The sequence below is a fragment of the Petromyzon marinus genome, unplaced genomic scaffold, assembly GCF_048934315.1.
Source record: "Petromyzon marinus isolate PM22_M1 ecotype Great Lakes invasive population unplaced genomic scaffold, UKy_Petmar_22M1.pri1.0 PM_G_Scaffold_20, whole genome shotgun sequence".
Taxonomy (NCBI): Eukaryota; Metazoa; Chordata; class Hyperoartia; order Petromyzontiformes; family Petromyzontidae; genus Petromyzon; species Petromyzon marinus.
Genome location: NW_027422762.1, coordinates 1,280,130 through 1,298,362, shown reverse-complemented (window position 1 = coordinate 1,298,362; position 18,233 = coordinate 1,280,130). Strand labels below are relative to the sequence as shown.

Sequence of the window (18,233 nt, the reverse complement as noted above, 5' to 3'; positions counted from 1 at the left end):
AACCCCTATCAGTGGACGGAGGCCTGCCAGACGGCCTTCACCACCCTCAAAGACCACCTCACCCACACCCCCACCCTGGCTTTCCCCGATTTTACCACCGACTTTATTTTGGACACTGACACCTGCAGCAGCGGGCTGGGTGCGGTGTTGTCGCAGGTGCACGAAGGGATGGAATGGGTTATTGCGTACGCCAGCCAGACCCTGAGCGGGGCCGAGCTGAACTACTGTGTGACCCGTCAGGAATTGTACGCTGTGATCTTCGCGTGTAAACAGTTTCGGCCGTATTTGTACGGCAGGAAATGTCGGGTGCACACGGACCATTATGCTCTGCAGTTCCTCCTCACCTTCAAGGAACCGCGGGGGCAGATGGCCCGATGGCTGGCGCAGCTGCAGGAGTACAACCTGCAAATCGAGTACCGGGCGGGACGGATGCATGCAAACGCGGACGACTTATCACGGCGACCCGCGGTGTGTGCCGAGACGAGGGCGGAGGAGGCCTGCCCGTGCTTCACGGGGGGACGTTGCCGACAGGCAACGGACCCCCGGGAACCCGCTGAGCCTAACCCCCCCCCGGCGAGAGAGAGTGCGGTATGCGCCACAGACCCCCACAGGTGGAGGCGCGGACCCAGTCGACCGCCCGGCAAGCGCAGGGCCCACGACTCAGGACCCAGCGGACCTATCCGCCCCGATCGGACGGATCCAGGAGGACGTCGGCTGCGCCTTCCCGAGCCTGAACGACGAGCAGCTGAGGCAGACCCAGCAGCCGGATCCGGATCTGGCGGCGGTGGAAGCGGCCCTGCGGGAGGAGAAGAGCACCCTACCAGGGCCCTGGAGCGGTTTGTATGCCCGGTTGTGTGTGCAGAACGGGGTGGTACGAGAGTTAACCGAGGCCGGCCAGCCGGGGTGCAACTGTGTTTCCGCCCAGGTGCGACCCCAGCTGCTAAGACTGGTGCACGACCACCCGCTCGGGGGCCATGACGGGGAACGGCGCACTCGTGAAACCCTGCGTCGCCAGTATCTCTGGCCCAAGTTAGCACAAGACGTGGCCGCCTGGGTACAGGGCTGCCGCGCGTGCCAGCAATGCGGGCCGAAACCAGCGCGATACCAGGTACCCCTGAGATCGTTCCGCATCAGTCGAACGATCAACTGGTTGGGATTGACCTGCAAGGGCCATTCCCGCGATCCCACCGGGGCAACCGATATATTCTCGTAGCGGTGGAGTACTTCACACGCTATCCCATAGCGGTGGCCATCCCCGATGAGACAGACCTCGTAGTGGCCCGAGCGTTCGTGGAACACTGCGTACTGAAGCACGGGATCCCCGAACGAGTCATTACCGACCAGGGTAGTGAGTTCGAGGCAGAGCTATTCCAGGCGCTGTGCCGGGAGTTCGGGATCCAGAAGGACCGAACTACGGCGTACCACCCCCATGCAAATGGGATGGTAGAGAGGATGAACCAGACTCTAGCCAGGAAGCTTAAACGCATGGCGGCCGCGAATCAACGGGACTGGGACGAACACCTCCCCTATGCTCTGTTCGCCTACACCACCACGGTACACACATCTACGGGACAGACCCCGTTCCTAATGATGTTTGGTCGTCAGTCTCGCCTACCCACAGATCTGCTGTTCGGTGTCCCTCCACCGCAATGGGAGGAAGGGAGCCGCCCCGTGGAGCATCTGATGGAGACCCTACGAGGAGCGAGGGGCCGGGCCTACCCGCAAGGCGAGGCCGCACACCAGAGGCAGGAGCAGGGGACCCGACCCCGAATGGAGCCCCCTTTCTACTCGGCGGGCTCTAAGGTATGGCTGCACACCCCTCGCGTCGGGGCCGGGCAGGCGGGGAAGCTAACCACCTACTGGCGGGGACCCTGGACCGTGGGACGACAGATCTCCCCCTGGACGGTACTGATTCAGGGGGGGGAGAGAGGCCGGGAGATGGTGGTCAACGTCCGGCAACTAAAACCATGGAGGGCGTCCCCTGCGAAGGAGAACCCCGCCACTCGAGTACCCCGAAACCCCTGGGTCCCCACACCCCCCATACCCGGGGGCCTCGCACGGTATATGGGCCCCACGGAGCCCCGGGCCCCGGGGGGTCCTGACCCGGGCCAGGGAGGACGGGGACGACGGCCCCTAAACCCTACCGCCCCCGAGTTTGTCTCCCAGCCCGCAGGTGCCAAGGACCAAGGAAAACCGCTGGAGCGGAGGAGGAGACCGCCGCCCGAACTCCGGGAGACGGAGCCACCACCCCCGAGGCCGGCCACGAGGACTGGACGAGTCCCGCGGACCCCGCGGCGCTACCTCGTGGGAGCAACCCAGGCGAGGTGCTCCAGTCAACCCGGGACGGGGACTGGCACCTCGGGGGGCTATGTGGTGCCACAACAGCGAAGCCGCTCCGTCGAAACCGGGCCCGTCGCTGTGCTGCTGCGACGAGAAGCCACCCGGCTCCCATCACAGCACTTCCCCTGCCACCCTCCCCCCCCCCCCACCTAAACACACACACACTCAAGTAGGGCCTCATGGGGAGGGGAGGGGGGCACCTGCCCTGAGTTTTTACCCGAGAGGCCCCCTCGTGGGGGTGCTCCACGGTTTCTCAGGATCAGGGAATTGGCAGGCACCCCCCCCCCCCCCCAGGCCAAATGGCACTTGGCGCCGTGGCTTAACTTAGAATTAAATGACCACGGCGAACCCACTGAGAACTGCAGTGAGGAGATGCCCAAGACACACACGGACCAGCAGACAGGTGGGGAGCGGGGCAGCGTGGGTTAAGCGTCTCTACCCATGGTGCACCGCGGGCTAGCGTCTCTACCCATGATGCACCGCGGATTAACGGCCCTACCCATGATGCACCACGGAATAATGGCCCTACCCATGATGCACCGCGGATTAACGGCCTGACCCGCGATGCACCGCGGATGGACGGTGCGAGGGCTTTGAAAGGAGCATAAAAAGGGACGCTTTGGGGAGGCACGGGGCCATTTTTATTTGACTGGAGATCAACAGGAGGGAGGGATCGGGGAGCCGTCACCTGACTGTTACTCGCACGTCCGTGAGACGGGGCAGAGAACAGCCAGATTCTGTTTACAGCATCATCTATCCGCGACCTCCATCGCTGCGAGGTCGGACCGTAAGTACGAGGGAGAGAGGTAAGACAAAGGGACGAAATTCGGAGAGAAAATAGAGGGCAGACAGGTCCATTAAGTATCAGGGAGTAGCGAAATAGGTTAGACCGGTCCTGCTGGTCCGTACTGACACACACAGTCTAGTTCGATACTCGTGGGGAATAAAACCACTAATAGGATAAAGCTGTTTCGTGGTCACTGTGAGTGCGAGGAGGGAGACGAAGTGTTTGGTGTTCGCATATCGGTACGAGTGTGTACAGAGTGTTGTGTGTTCGCGCGCATACGCGGCTGTTTGCAGCGAATAAGGGAGTAGAACGTGCTTAGTGTCCGTACCTGTACGATCGTTTACAGTATTGTTCAGCGCGCGCGTACCTACACGAATATCTTCGGCGGTGCCCAGCGCTCGTGTACCTGCGCAATAGCCTACAGTAGCGCTTTACGCTTGCGCGCCTGTGTGACGGGGTGGCGGGCGCGCACTCGCGCAATTGTCTAATAGCGAATTAAGCGCCTGGCGTGTGCGAATACGCAGCTGTGTAAACAGCCCGTTAAATCGGAGCAAAGTAATCGCGGCGTGTTTGTTTTGGCTTAAGCGCGTGGAGCGTGGGTGGGAGGGAATCCCACGGGGGCGCGCCGCGCCTGTTTATTCCCGTGCAGGACGGGGTTTTACTTTGCGAGCGCGCTCACCGCGACACGCCGCCGTTGAACAGGGTAGCGCATCGCGAGCGCAAAGCATACGAGCCGCTAATTAAGCTACGCAAACGCGGTCGACATCCCAGGCAGAGGTACAGGGGGGCGAGGCATTAGGGGTCGGTAGTCTGGACCTGACAGCAGCCGGGGGGGTAGCGGTGTGAGTGAAACGGGGGAGTCGGTGGGTAAAGCGGGGGACGGTAGCCCCCACAACACACACACACATAGTGTACACACACAGGTACACACACACAGGTACACACACACACAGGTACACACATACACAGGTACACACACAGGTACACACACACAGGTACACACACACAGGTACACACACACACAGGTACACACATACACAGGTACACACACAGGTACACACACAGGTACACACACACAGGTACACACACAGGTACACACACACACAGGCCCACACACAGGTAGACACACACACAGGTACACACACAGGTACACACACAGGCACACACACACAGGTACACACACAAACAGGTACACACACACAGGTACACACACACACACACGTACACATACAGGTGAGCATCACACCCACACACGATAGTCGATCATGTTCAATTCTCATGTAATACAAGTAGGAATCGATTCATTAAGATTCATTTTCGACCACTTAATTCTCATGTTATCCGAACAGAAATCGATTTAATTAGCTTAATCAACTGTATATCGATTCCCATGTTATCCCAATAAAAATCGACTCTATACATCCATTACTCTACAATAATCGATTCCTAATGTTATCCCATTAAGAATCGATGCGAGTATAGTTAATCGAACCGGGAATCGAATTTCTCTGCACGTGACTAAATATCGCTCCATGGCGATGCGTCAACTCGTCTCTAGACTTGGCCTACTCTTCCTCTTCCTTCTGCTCCTCCTCCACCTCGTCACGTGGTGCAGCAGCCACGGTGAGCCGGGCCGGTCGATACATCGGGTGCCAGGTTGTGGTGGACGTGGGGAGCGGTGGTGCAGTGGTTAGCGCACTGTGTGAGTGAGTGTGTGGGGAGCGGTGGTGCAGTGGTTAGCGCACTGTGTGAGTGAGTGGGAAGCGGTGGTGCAGTGGTTAGCGCACTGTGTGTGTGGGGAGCGGTGGTGCAGTGGTTAGTGCACTGTGTGTGTGTGGGGAGCGGTGGTGCAGTGGTTAGCGCACTGTGTGTGTGGGGAGCGGTGGTGCAGTGGTTAGCGCACTGTGTGAGTGAGTGTGGGGAGCGGTGGTGCAGTGGTTAGCGCACTGTGTGAGTGTGTGGGGAGCGGTGGTGCAGTGGTTAACGCGCTGTGTGTGTGTGGGGAGCGGTGGTGCAGTGGTTAGCGCACTGTGTGAGTGAGTGTGGGGAGCGGTGGTACAGTGGTTAGCGCACTGTGTGTGAGTGTGGGGAGCGGTGGTGCAGTGGTTAGCACACTGTGTTTGTGTGGGGAGCGGTGGTGCAGTGGTTAGCGCACTGTGTGTGAGTGTGGGGAGCGGTGGTGCAGTGGTTAGCGCACTGTGTTTGTGTGGGGAGCGGTGGTGCAGTGGTTAGCGCACTGTATGTGAGTGTGGGGAGCGGTGGTGCAGTGGTTAGCGCACTGTGAGTGTATGGGGAGCGGTGGTGCAGTGGTTAGCGCACTGTGTGTGAGTGTGGGGAGCGGTGGTGCAGTGGTTAGCGCACACTGAGTGCCGTTTGCCCATCTCCCCAGCCCCGGCTTCCCCACTGAATGTGCGCGTGGAGTCTCGAGACCTGCTGACACAACTCCGCTGGGAACCAGCTAACGTGAACCCCGCCACCAGCAGCGTCACCTACAGAGTGGAGAGCAAACGGTGAGATGCTCGCTCACTCACTCACCCACTCACTCACCCACTCACCCACTCACTCAGTCACTCACCCACTCACTCACTCACACACTCAACCACCCACTCACTCACTCACACACTCAACCACCCACTCACTCACTGACTCACCCACTCACTCACCCACCTACTCACTCACCCACTCACTCACTGACTCACTCACTCACCCAGCCACTCACTCACCAACTCACTCACTCATCCACCCACTCACTCACTGACTCACTCGCCCACTCACCCACTCACGCATCCACTTACTCACCCACTCTCTCACTCGCCCACTCTCTCACTCACTCACCCACCCACTCACTCACCCACTCCTCACTACCTCCTCCCCGTGTCTCTGTCTGTGCAGCTATGGACGAGCCCACTGGCGGACCGTCTGCGCTGCCACAACAGAGACTCGGTGCGATGTCTCCTCAGCTCTGCGGCATCCCGGTGACCGCTATCACCTGCGCGTCAGAGCCACCGTTTCATCGTCATCACCGGTGGCCTCACCAATCTCCTTGCCCTGGGTCATGGTTGAGGTCTTACCCTTGAAGACAAGTCAGTGGCTTTGTCTATGTGTGTGTGTGTGTGTCTGTGTGTGTGTGTCTGTGTGTTTGTGTGTGTCTGTGTGTCTGTCTCTGTCTGTGTGTATGTCTGTGTATTTGTCTGTGTGTCTGTCTCTGTATGTCTGTGTGTATGAGTCTCTCTGTGCGAGTGTCTCTGTGTGTATGTCTGTGTGTAAAGTGTCTGTATGTGAGTGTCTCTGTGTCTCTGTGTGTGTGTCTATGTCTCTGTGTGTGTCTGCCTGTGTGTATGTGTGTATGTGTCTGTGTGTGAGTGTCTCTGTGTGAGTGTGTCTCTGTGTGTGAGTGTCTCTGTGTGAGTGTCTCTGTGCGTGTCTCTGTGTGAGTGTCTCTGTGTGTGAATGTCTCTGTGTATTGTCTCTGTGGGAGAGTCTCTGTGTGTGTGTCTGTGTGTGTCTCTGTGTGTCTATGTGTGTCTCTATGTGTGAGTGTCTCTTTGTGTGTCTCTCTGTGTGTGTCTCTGTGTGTATGTGTCTGTGTGTGAGTGTCTCTGTGTGAGTGTGTCTCTGTGTGTCTGTGAGTGTCTCTGTGTGTGAGTGTCTCTTTGTGTGTCTCTATGTGTGTGTGTGTCTCTGTGTGAGTGTCTCTGTGTGAGTGTCTCTGTCTGTGTGTATGTGTGTCTGTGTGTGTGTGTCTCTGTGTGTGTCTGTGTGTGTGTCTGTGTGTATGTCTGTGTATTTGTCTGTGTGTCTGTCTCTGTATGTCTGTGTGTATGAGTCTCTCTGTGCGAGTGTCTCTGTGTGTGTCTGTCTGTGTGTCTGTGTGTGTGTGTCTGTGTGTGTGTGTCTGTGTGTGTGTGTCTGTGTGTGTGTCTGTGTGTCTGTCTCTGTATGTCTGTGTGTATGAGTCTCTCTGTGCGAGTGTCTCTGTGTGTGTATGTCTGTGTGTAGAGTGTCTGTATGTGAGTGTCTCTGTGTCTCTGTGTGTGTGTCTATGTCTCTGTGTGTGTCTGCCTGTGTGTATGTGTCTGTGTGTGAGTGTCTCTGTGTGAGTGTGTCTCTGTGTGTGAGTGTCTCTGTGTGAGTGTCTCTGTGCGTGTCTCTGTGTGAGTGTCTCTGTGTGTGAATGTCTCTGTGTATTGTCTCTGTGGGAGAGTCTCTTTGTGTGTATGTCTGTGTGTGTCTCTGTGTGTCTGTGTGTCTCTATGTGTGAGTGTCTCTTTGTGTGTCTCTCTGTGTGTGTCTCTGTGTGTATGTGTCTGTGTGTGAGTGTCTCTGTGTGAGTGTGTCTCTGTGTGTCTCTGTGTGTCTGTGAGTGTCTCTGTGTGTGAGTGTCTCTTTATGTGTCTCTATGTGTGTGTGTGTCTCTGTGTGAGTGTCTCTGTGTGAGTGTCTCTGTGTGTCTCTGTCTGTGTGTATGTGTGTCTGTGTGTGTGTGTCTGTGTGTGTGTGTCTGTGTGTGTGTCTGTGTGTCTCTGTCTCTGTGTGTGTATATGTCTGTGTGTAGAGTGTCTGTATGTGAGTGTCTCTGTGTCTCTGTGTGTGTGTCTATGTCTCTGTGTGTGTTTGCCTTTGTGTATGTGTGTCTGTGTGTGTCTCTGTGTGTCAGTGTCTCTGTGTGAGTGTCTCTGTGTGTGTGTGTCTCTGTCTGTGTGTGTCTCTGTGTGTCTCTGAGTGTCTCTGTGTGAGTGTCTCTGTGAGTGTCTCTGAGTGTCTCTGTGTGAGTGTCTCTCTGTGTGTCTCTGTGTGTCTCTGAGTGTCTCTGTGTGAGTGTCTCTGTGTGTCTCTGTGTGTCTCTGAGTGTCTCTGTGTGAGTGTCTCTGTGAGTGTCTCTGAGTGTCTCTGTGTGAGTGTCTCTCTGTGTGTCTCTGTGTGTCTCTGAGTGTCTCTGTGTGAGTGTCTCTGTGTGAGTGTCTCTGTGTGAGTGTCTCTGAGTGTCTCTGTGTGTCTCTGTGTGTGTCTCTGTGTGTCTCTGTGTGAGTGTCTCTGAATGTCTCTGAGTGTCTCTGTGTGTCTCTGAGTGTCTCTGTGTGAGTGAGACGTCATCTCCCCCCATCCCCCCCCGTGTCTCAGCTGTGCTCAGCGCTCCTACGGTCACCATGATGCTCCACAAGAACGCGACGGTGGAGGAGGAGGAGGGTGGTGATGGTGGTGAGGAGAAGGAGGAGTGTGGTAGTGAGGGTGAGGATGAGGTCTACAAAGATGACGACGATGGCTACGACGATGACGACTACGATGATGATGATGAGGGTGTTGGCGCCGACGGTGATGGGGCTGACGGCGATGGCGACGACGATGGGTACTATGACGACGATGACGACGAGGGAGAGCCGAAGGTGTGGGAGCTCTCCGTGGGGGTCTCCATGAGGAGTGGGTGGAGGAGGAGGATGGCGCAGTGTGACGTGCTGTACCACCTGCAGGCAGAGGTCTCCACACGGAGGGGCGTGACGAGCACGGTGAGAGTGGGTGGGTTGGTAGGTGAGTGGGTGGGTAGGTGAGTGAGTGGGTGGGTGGGTGGGTGAGTGGGTGATTGAGCTGCTGAGTGAGCGGGTGGGTGGGTGGGTGAGTGGGTGGGTGATTGAGCGGGTGAGCGGGTGGGTGGGTGAGTGGGTGAGTGGTTGAGTGGGTGAGTGGGTGGTTGAGTGGGTGAGTGGTGATGCTACTACTACTGATGATGATGATGATGCTCAGGTTAACACGTAGTTGGCGTACGCGACCAATATCCATAAGAGGTTTTTGGGTTAGGTCGCGTAAATATATAAATGTTGTGTCGTTAAAACCCGCCACCACCCGACACAGCCAACTAGTAAGGGTTGTCACGTAAACAGAACGTGCCAATTCGTCACTAGTGCAACACTAGTGTGTAGTGTATAGTGTAGTGTACTAGTACAGCACACCAGTTGTGTGTTGGAGAGCCAAGCCACAACATTTACAGTCTGAGTACGGTGACGTTTCGCCGGTAATTACAACAAGCTTCATCAGGCGACAGACAGATTTGTGAAGTCTTCCTGTTTCGTTCCTTATATAGAGGCCTAGATGTGGTGACCACCCTTCTGCGCTCTTGCACAATCATGGGTGGGGGGGGGGTGGAGTGATTACTGAGGCAAGGCACATGAGGCATGTGCATTATGCAAGCCCTTTGCACTTGTCTTTCCTGTCTATTGTGTTGAATAAAATAGCCCTACCAACAATAATCCCTGCTGAAGTACGCCGCCCTTTGTAGGCATGCATTTAACTAATGTATTATTTGATGATTCGCTTACACGCAGCACTAAGGCGGTAGCTATCCGAACGGTTAAAGTTATTTCGATTTGGTTCTATTGGGTAAAGTCACGTAGGTGAAAATAAAATAACAAAAAATCACAACGTTTCGGCCACAACACAAGCGGCCTTCAGCAGGTGAAAGGACGAGAGTATGGATCCTAGCAGTCACGAAAGCTTTAAATCTAGAATTATTTCGATTTCTTTCAATTTCGATAGATTCTCTAATTAGTCTTGGCCAGTAGGAGCTAGTTTTGCACAAAACTTCAACATCAATGGAGTGTGTCATTGTTGGCACGCGTGTTCTGCTACTGCTGACAGTTGTGTTTGGGAGAATTTAATGTTTCTCTGGTGTTCTTTTAGTCTCGTGCTGATCATTCGTCCTGTTTGCCCAACATAACATTTACCACACGTGCAGTTAATCCTGTACCACACCTTCTGTTGATAGCTTCGGTAATACATGTTTTGTAGCAGATATTAAATTCTGTATTTTATGTACCGTGCCAAATCTGACTCGGATGTTTTGTTTTCCCAAACATGTGGCGGGTTCATCAGCTACTCCCGCAATGTACGGTATTTTGATCGTTTTAATTACTTGGGCGGTTTCAATGCTCTTGTTATTTGATGTGGTTTTGGTATTCAATGCCCTCTTTATTTGTGCATCATCGTAACCGTTCATTTGCAGCGCTTCTTTAACATGTTCAATTTCACTTCTCAGACTGTCACCATCTGACACTTTCTTAGCTCGATGAATGAGCGACTTGACAAGAGCAGATTTCTGTTGCGGGGTGAAGGTTGTGACTCTGCATTCAGATAGGCGTCAGTACGAGTTTTATTTTGGTAAATACTGAGTGTTATTGTGTCACTTCTACCCCGTCTGAGCCGAATGTCCAGAAATGCCAACTCTTTGGTTGTTTGGGTAAAGAAATGTTGGAGTTCTGTCAGCCTCTGTCAGCTTCATGGTGAGACGATTTAGAAATGCGTTCAGTGTATCTTTGCTGTGTGCCCAGACCACCAATGTGTCATCCACATAACCAGGCACACTAAAGCCTTCTGCTTGCCACTGCCAGGAGCGCTTTGTTGGGTGCCGCTACCGCCACCCGGTGCCTCCGCCTGGCGGCAAGGATGAGTACTGCGTCCGCGTGAGAGTCGTAGCTCGCTACCCACGGTGGAAGACAGGGGAGTGGTCTCCACCGTCGTGTGTCTCCGTCCCTCCACCGCACAGCGCCGTAGGTGAGTGGGTGGGTGGGTGGGTGAGTGGCTGAGTGAGTGGGTGGATGAGTGGGTGGGTGGGTGGGTGAGTGGCTGAGTGAGTGGGCGAGTAAGTGAGTGAGTGGGTGGGTGAGTGGGTGGGTGAGTGGGTGGGTGAGTGATTGGGTGAGTAGTTGAGTGGGTCAGTGGGTGAGTGGGTGGGTAAGTGGTTGAGTGAGTGGGTGCGTGAGTGGTTGAGTGAGTGGGTGGGTGAGTGATTGGGTGGGCGAGTGATTGGGTGGGTGAGTGAGTGGGTGGGTGAGTGATTGGGTGAGTAGTTGAGTGAGTTGGTGCGTTAGTGGGTGGGTGAGTAGTTGACTGAGTGGGTGGGTAAGTGGTTGAGTGAGTGGGTGCGTGAGTGGTTGAGTGGGTAGGTGGGTGAGTGAGTGGGTGGGTGAGTCGGTGGGTGAGTGGGTGGGTTAGTGGTTGAGTGAGTGGGTGCGTGAGTGGTTGAGTGGGTAGGAGGGTGAGTGAGTGGGTGGGCGAGTGCCGCACCCGTTTAGCCCCCTCTATCCGGCCTAACAAAAGCTGTTTAGGCATGCGGTGGCTGGGCATGCGGGCTACATGACCCAGCCAACACAGCCTTGCCTGCCGGAGGAGCTCACCGATGGGACTTTGTCCAGATTTTTCTGGGATTTGTGAGCTCACACAATCCAGCCTGGTTAAACCCAGGATGGATTGTAGGCAGGCCAGCGTAAATGTTTCCAACCGGCGAAGATGTTCCATTAGGGGAGTCCACTTTTCGCAAGCGTAGAGAAGGGAGGGAATGACTGTGGCCGAGAAGACCTGAAGATTCGTGCAGAGTGACAGACCAGGTAGCTTCCACACAGCGTTACGCAACCGATGAATAGATAATGCCGCTCGACTGATTCAGAGTGAGACCTTTGCTGTCCAACCGGAGCCAGTCATGAGCACACTGCCCAGGTATGGGAAACTCTCCACTCTCTCCACAACTCAATCACCGATTGGGAGTTGTGGGAGTGGATTGTCCAATGGTACAAAATACCCAGGCAGGTGCTTAGTTTTGGTGGAACTGATGGTTAAGGCCCCACCTCTCAGTGGCAAGCTCCAGGTTTAGCAGCAGCGCCTCCAACTCCTCCTCTGAATGAGCAGCTATTACCAGATCATCGGCATACGCAACGTGGTTGAGCAATAGAGAGCCATCCCTCAACCCCACCTGGGCATCGATCAGCCTCCCATTTTATCTGTGTAATGGGTTCCGGAGACACTTCGGATAGGAAACTCCTTTATTACAACACAGCACTCCCACAGTCCTCCTGATACACTGCTACAGCCTAGGCACACGGCCTGCTCCTAGCGTGCCGTGACACTGCCTACGCCGTGGGCTCCTCCGCTGTGACCACCCTAGGGGAGGCTACCCTGACCCCACCCAGCCAAGGTGACCACCCTAGGGGAGGCGACCCCTGACCCCAGCCAGCCAAGGTGACCACCCTAAGGGAGGCGACCCCTGACCCCACCCAGCCAAGGTGCGGGTCCAGACTCTGGCTGCCTCGGACCTCACCCTTACAAGGGCGTGGGGCCGGGAGTCCCAGAGTCACACCACCGGCCCAGAGTCCCACCACTGGCCCAGAGTCCCACCACTGGCCCAGAGTCCCACCACCGGCCCAGAGTCCCACCACTGGCCCAGAGTCCCACCACTGGCCCAGAGTCCCACCACTGGCCCAGAGTTCCACCACCGGCGAAGAGTCCAACCACCACTGGCCCAGAGTCCCACCACTGGCCCAGAGTCCCACCACTGGCCCAGAGTCCCACCACCGGCCCAGAGTCCCACCACCACTGGCCCAGAGTCCCACCACCACCGGCCCAGAATCCCACCACTGACCCAGAGTCCCACCACTGGCCCAGAGTCCCACCACTGGCCCAGAGTCCCACCACTGGCCCAGAGTCCCACCACTGGCCCAGAGTCTCACCACAGTCCCAGAGTCCCACCACTGACCCAGAGTCCCACCACTGGCCCAGAGTCCCACCACTGGCCCAGAGTCCCACCACTGGCCCAGAGTCCCACCACTGGCCCAGAGTCTCACCACAGTCCCAGAGTCCCACCACTGACCCAGAGTCCCACCACTGGCCCAGAGTCCCACCACCGGCCAAGAGTCTAACCACCACTGGCCCAGAGTCCCACCACTGGCCCAGAGTCCCACCACTGGCCCAGAGTCCCACCACCAGCCCAGAGTCCCACCACCACTGGCCCAGAGTCCCACCACCACCGGCCCAGAGTCCCACCACTGACCCAGAGTCCCACCACTGGCCCAGAGTCCCACCAACGGCCCGCACGGCGTCCCGGCCCTTACAAGTGTTGAGGCGTAAATGACGACTCGGAGGAAGATCTTCATGTAGGGGCTTGCGCCAGTTGTTTTATTAAAGACTTCTCTTCACACACCACGACTCCGTGTACTGCACGCTCACTGCCTACACTCCACACCCCAGGGGAAGGGTACTGGGGAGGTCCCTAGCACACCCACAGGCTACCCTAGCCCGGTGCTAATCTCCCCCTACCCTGGGTCCCATCGCTCCCCCAGGGGAAGGGTACTGGGGAGGTCCCTAGCACACCCACAGGCTACTCTAGCCTGGTGCTAATTTCCCCCTACCCTGGGTCCCAACTCCCAACTTCACACGTTCCTGGCTCCCCGCCAACGACCTCGGAACACGTCACGGGGTCCCAGCCTAAATATCCCAGGGGGACATGACGTCACCGTCCCGGTCCCCTGTCCGTGCCGGAGGGCGAGCGCGACGTGACGTCACCAACTACCGCCTTGCACAAGGACGGCGGGGCGAGGGGGTCCAGGGTCCTATCAAGCTGCCGCCAGTCTTCGTTCTTCGGCTGCGCCTGGCTCCAGATCGGCTGGGGAGGTCCCCTCTGGTGCCTCCTGCCCACCGAGGGGTGGGGCTGTCTGGGGTCCTGAGCCCCCAGCAGCCCCTCCCCTCTTGGGCTGCCGCTGCAGCCCCTCCCCTGACGGTTCGATGCACCGCCGTCACATCTATGGCGCTACGTCTGTACCAGATGGAAATTCCTCTGGTCTGGTACGGCCATCGAAGGCTTCACGAACTGCGTGGTCGAAATAGATGTTAAATAATGTGGGAGCCAGAGGACATCCCTGTCACACCCCAAGGTGGACAGGGAATGGCTCCGACTCCCGGCCACGTAGTTTTACCCGGGCCCGCTCACCATCATGAAGGTCCTTAATGATCGTGAGCAGAGGGTCAGGGACTGCAAAAGCACGAAGAACAACCCAGAGCCCAGGCCTACTGATGGTATCATAGGCCTTGACTAGGTCAATAAAGCAGAGATGTAGGTCTTGTTGGAATTCCCTACACCTCTGCTGTAGCAGACGGACAGAAAATATGGCATCTGTGCAGGACCGCCCTTTCCTGAAACCACATTGGGGCTCCGCAAGCCTCTCCTCAGCATGCCTGGCAAGGCGGTGTTGAATAGACACACAGACAGACACACACAGACACACAGACAGATAGCCACACACAGACAACAACAACCGCCATTTGCCACTAAGTGGCGGTGACGTCACCAAGATGCTTGTGCCAGGACATGTGCACCTTGAGGCCACGTGGAGTGTCAAACGCCCGCTGGCAGGAGGTCACGGGGCAGACCCAGGTACCACGGGTCGACTGACTGAGATGACTGGCTAATGCACCACCTGTGCCCCCTACTGTGCCAACCTGCTGTGCTTTAGCCACCCGGCGCTCCGCTCGTTGTTGTGAGCGTCGCTCCTCCGCCCTCCGTTGTTGTTCGAGGGCGACTACCTCCAACTGCCCAGTAGCGTCCTTCACGAGCCTCCTCCACAGAGGCTGATCTTGACACCGCTGGTACCAGTCATCGGCAAGTCCACTCAGCTCCACGTCCTCCTGTACCACATCACTCCATCTCTTCTCCAGTCCATGCTGCGCCCGTTTAGCCCCCTCGATACGGCCGAACAAAAGCTGTTTCGGCATGCGGTGGCTGGGCATGCGGGCTACATGACTCAGCCAGCCCAGCATACAGACACACACACAGACAGACACACACACATACACAGAGAAGTGATTAGGACCAAAACGTCCTCCTCCTCACTAACCTCATCCAACAACACTGCTCAGCTTCCCACTCTGTCTGTGTCTCTCTGTCAGTCTCTCTCTGTTTCTCTGTCTGTATCTGTCTCTCTGTCTGTATCTGTCTCACTGTGTCTCTCTGTTTCCCCGTGTCTGCCTACCCATGTCTACCCGTATCTCCCCGTTATCTCCCCGCGTCTCACCGAATCTCCTCGTGTCCCCAATCCCGTAGCCATCACCACCACCACCGCCGCCACCACCACCACCACCGCCACCACCACCACCAATGCCACCACCACCACCGCCACCACCACCAATGCCACCACCACCGCCACCACCACCACCGCCGCCACCACCACCACCGCCGCCACCACCACCGCCGCCACCACCACCGCCGCCGCCACCACCGCCGCCACCGCCGCCACCACCACCACCGCCGCCACCACCACCATCACCACCACCCCATCCACCTCCCGCTCCTCCTCACCCTCGTCCACAGTGCCTACGGGAGACGAGGCGACGCTCCACGCCAGCAGCAGCACTATCTACCCCATCAGCTTGACGGTGGCCATGACGGTGCTGGTGCTGGCGGTGCTGGTGCTGTTCCCCTTGCTGGTGTGCGCCGTGCAGGGCAGACGGAACGCCGGCAAGCGTCCCGGTGAGCGGCGGTGGCGTTGCGGTGGCTACGTAGATGTTGACTGCCTCGCTTGGTACACGGGAGGGCGTGGGCTACTTCCCCGCCCCTGACACCCGTATATTTGGAGTTTGCGGTGTCTCCCTCATCATCATCATCGTCATCACGGTGGCTATGAGATGGTAACTACCTCGCCTGGATCATCTACATCATTAGACCTCCTTTGCCAGTACCAAAAAGGGGAAAAACCCTATTATTATTACCTCGCCTGGTACGCAGGAGGTCGTGGGTCCTATCCCGACCCTGACACTTCCTGTGTCTCTACGCGTTCAGAGCCATTTGGCTGCTGCTCCTTATTTGCCACCCGACAACGATGATGATGATGACGATGATGATGACGACGATGATAATGATGACGATGATGATGACGATGACAACGATGATGACGATGATGATGACGATAATGATGATGACGACGATAACGATGATGACGATAATGATGACGATGATGACGATAATGATGACGATGATGACGATAAGCCACTGAGTTGAGCTGTCACTTGTGGTAGCCGGTGTAGCTTCTACAAAACAAGTGACGTAGTAGCACAGCGGGGGGCTTACCTGGTAAGATACACAATATTTGTCTATATTTATTTTTATTGATTTGTTAACCTTTGCTATACCTGGCATGTGCCGACGGCGCGTGACATGTCAGCGTGACGAGTTTGCGTGACGTGTTTGCTGTTGTAACGTTCTGACCCCCGTACCCCCGACCGTACATTTGTGGATTCCGCCTCCTCCTGCTGCTACAACATGAACACAATATTCCCATTGTGTTCAAAGTCGAATTTGTTTTTGTGTTAAGTGGCGTCAATATATAAACGCTGTGTCGTAAAACCCGCCACCACCTGACGCAGCCAATTAGTCAGGTTTAGTGTCACGTAAACAAAACGTGCCAATTAGTTACGAGTTTATAGTGTAGTGTACAGTGTAGTGTATAGTGTAGTGGACAGTGCAGTGTACTGTCCAGTGTAGTGTACAGTGTAGTGTACAGTGTAGTATACTTGTTCAGTACTAACCGGTAGTGTGTTGTAGAGTAAACCCACGACAACGTTCACAATTCAAGTACCTGGTGACACCTCACCGGTAATTACAACAACCACAACCGGCATCATCAACATCATCATCGGGCCTGATGATGCTGCTGCTGCTGTTTCGAGTTCCGTGCCTCCTGAGTGTTTTCTCCCCACCCTGCGTGATATTCTCGTTCCCCGGCGAACGAGCGAGGGGGGAACGCCCCAGGCCTGGTCCCCAAGCCTGATATTGTCTCTGCCGAGTGCAGGTAGCCACCGCCGCTGTCGCCACCGCCACCACCGCCGACACCGCTGCCACCGCTGCCACCGCCGCCGCCACCGCCGCGGTGGAGCAGAAATCGGAACTTTAGGACCTCGTCCCCGCCCCCGGTTGACACCGCCGGATGAAAGCCGCTCCCCAAGTCGTCGCCACACCAATCACACCGCGCGGTGGTTAGGAGATGTCGACCACCTCGCCTGGCACGCGGGAGGTCGTGGGTTCCATCCTGACCCCTGACGATGCCTGCCGCCGCTGGATATTTCTGAGTTTGTCCCATAGACTCACCACACAGAGACCCATAGACTCACCACACAGAGACCCACAGACTCATCACACAGAGACCCACAGACTCACCACACAGAGACCCACAGACTCACCACACAGAGACCCACAGACTCATTACACAGAGACCCATAGACTCACCACACAGACCCAAAGACTCACCACACAGAGACTCATAGACTCACCACACATAGACACCCAGACTCACCACACAGAGACCCATAGACTCACCACACAGAGACCCACAGACTCACCACACAGAGACCCACAGACTCATCACACAGAGACCCATAGACTCACCACACAGAGACCCAAAGACTCACCACACAGAGACCCACAGACTCATCACACAGAGACCCATAGACTCACCACACAGAGACCCAAAGACTCACCAGACTCGCACAACTTTATCCATGGCCCGGTGGGTGGTGGTGGTGGTGAGGCTGTGTGCGTTGTTGGGGCGCGTGCACGATGCATCTTCCAGAACGATCCGAGAGAGTCGACAGAGAATCATCGTCCGTTCGACTTGCCCCCACCCAGGGGGGGGGGGGGGGGGTGGGGTGGGTGGGGGCGCTTTGCGCGTCACGGTTCTGTTTGACGTCGCCACGTGGCCCGGCGTTGGTTGTGGGTCACGTGGTCTGTCGTGGCAACGTCCCCTCTCTCCCTGCCTGCCTGCCCCCAGACTGAAGGGGGCATGGCAGCTGTTTCGTTGTTTGCTGGAGACATCGCGGTGGTGGTGGTGGTGACGATAATAAAGGTGGCGAGTTCACTTACCTGGGCTGGAACTCCTCCTCCTCTATACAGGTGGACGCGTGATGTTGTGCACGGGACTTGAACTATAAACGGAACGTTTTATTTTTGCCGGGTAAGGCCCTCATTGAGATGCGGCGTAGCTCTCTTTCAGAAGGCCCTGACCTGGCCGTTACAAATCATAGCTCTAGCAATTCGGTTTATTATCATCGTCGTCGTCATCATCACGTGGACCTTTAGAGCAGTTGACAAATACTCGACAACTCACGTTTCTCAAATGTGGAGGGGAAAACCAGAGGGCCCGGAAAAAAATCCACGCGACAAAAGGGACAGAGACAAAGTCTATACAGCAGCAGCAGCAGCGGGCATCAGGGTCGGCATGGAACCCACGACACCCAGACCCAGGGCTTGAATGCAGGGTGTCAGTGTCTCTGACACGGCCATTATGAACCCACTGAGAGA

General features: G+C 56.3%; 1 protein-coding gene across 4 annotated transcripts; it reads left to right on the top strand.

Annotated features, from left to right (window-relative positions):
- Positions 1–4,606: 4,606 nt before the first annotated feature.
- Positions 4,607–17,794, top strand: LOC142912398 (uncharacterized). 4 transcript variants are annotated; one of them, XM_076060569.1, is made up of 8 exons: positions 4,607–4,750; positions 5,517–5,637; positions 6,020–6,102; positions 8,249–8,631; positions 9,992–10,009; positions 10,507–10,669; positions 14,985–15,410; positions 16,729–17,794. In XM_076060569.1, the coding sequence occupies exons 1-8, from the start codon at positions 4,660–4,662 to the stop codon at positions 16,974–16,976; spliced, it is 1,533 nt and encodes a 510-aa protein (XP_075916684.1). In that variant the 5' UTR covers positions 4,607–4,659; the 3' UTR covers positions 16,977–17,794. The 4 variants fall into 4 exon arrangements, with proteins under 4 accessions (XP_075916684.1, XP_075916682.1, XP_075916685.1 ...); XM_076060567.1 differs by having other exon boundaries at positions 4,608–4,750; positions 6,020–6,210; XM_076060570.1 differs by having other exon boundaries at positions 4,611–4,750; positions 6,020–6,210; positions 15,252–15,410.
- The last annotated feature ends 439 nt before the right edge of the window (positions 17,795–18,233 follow it).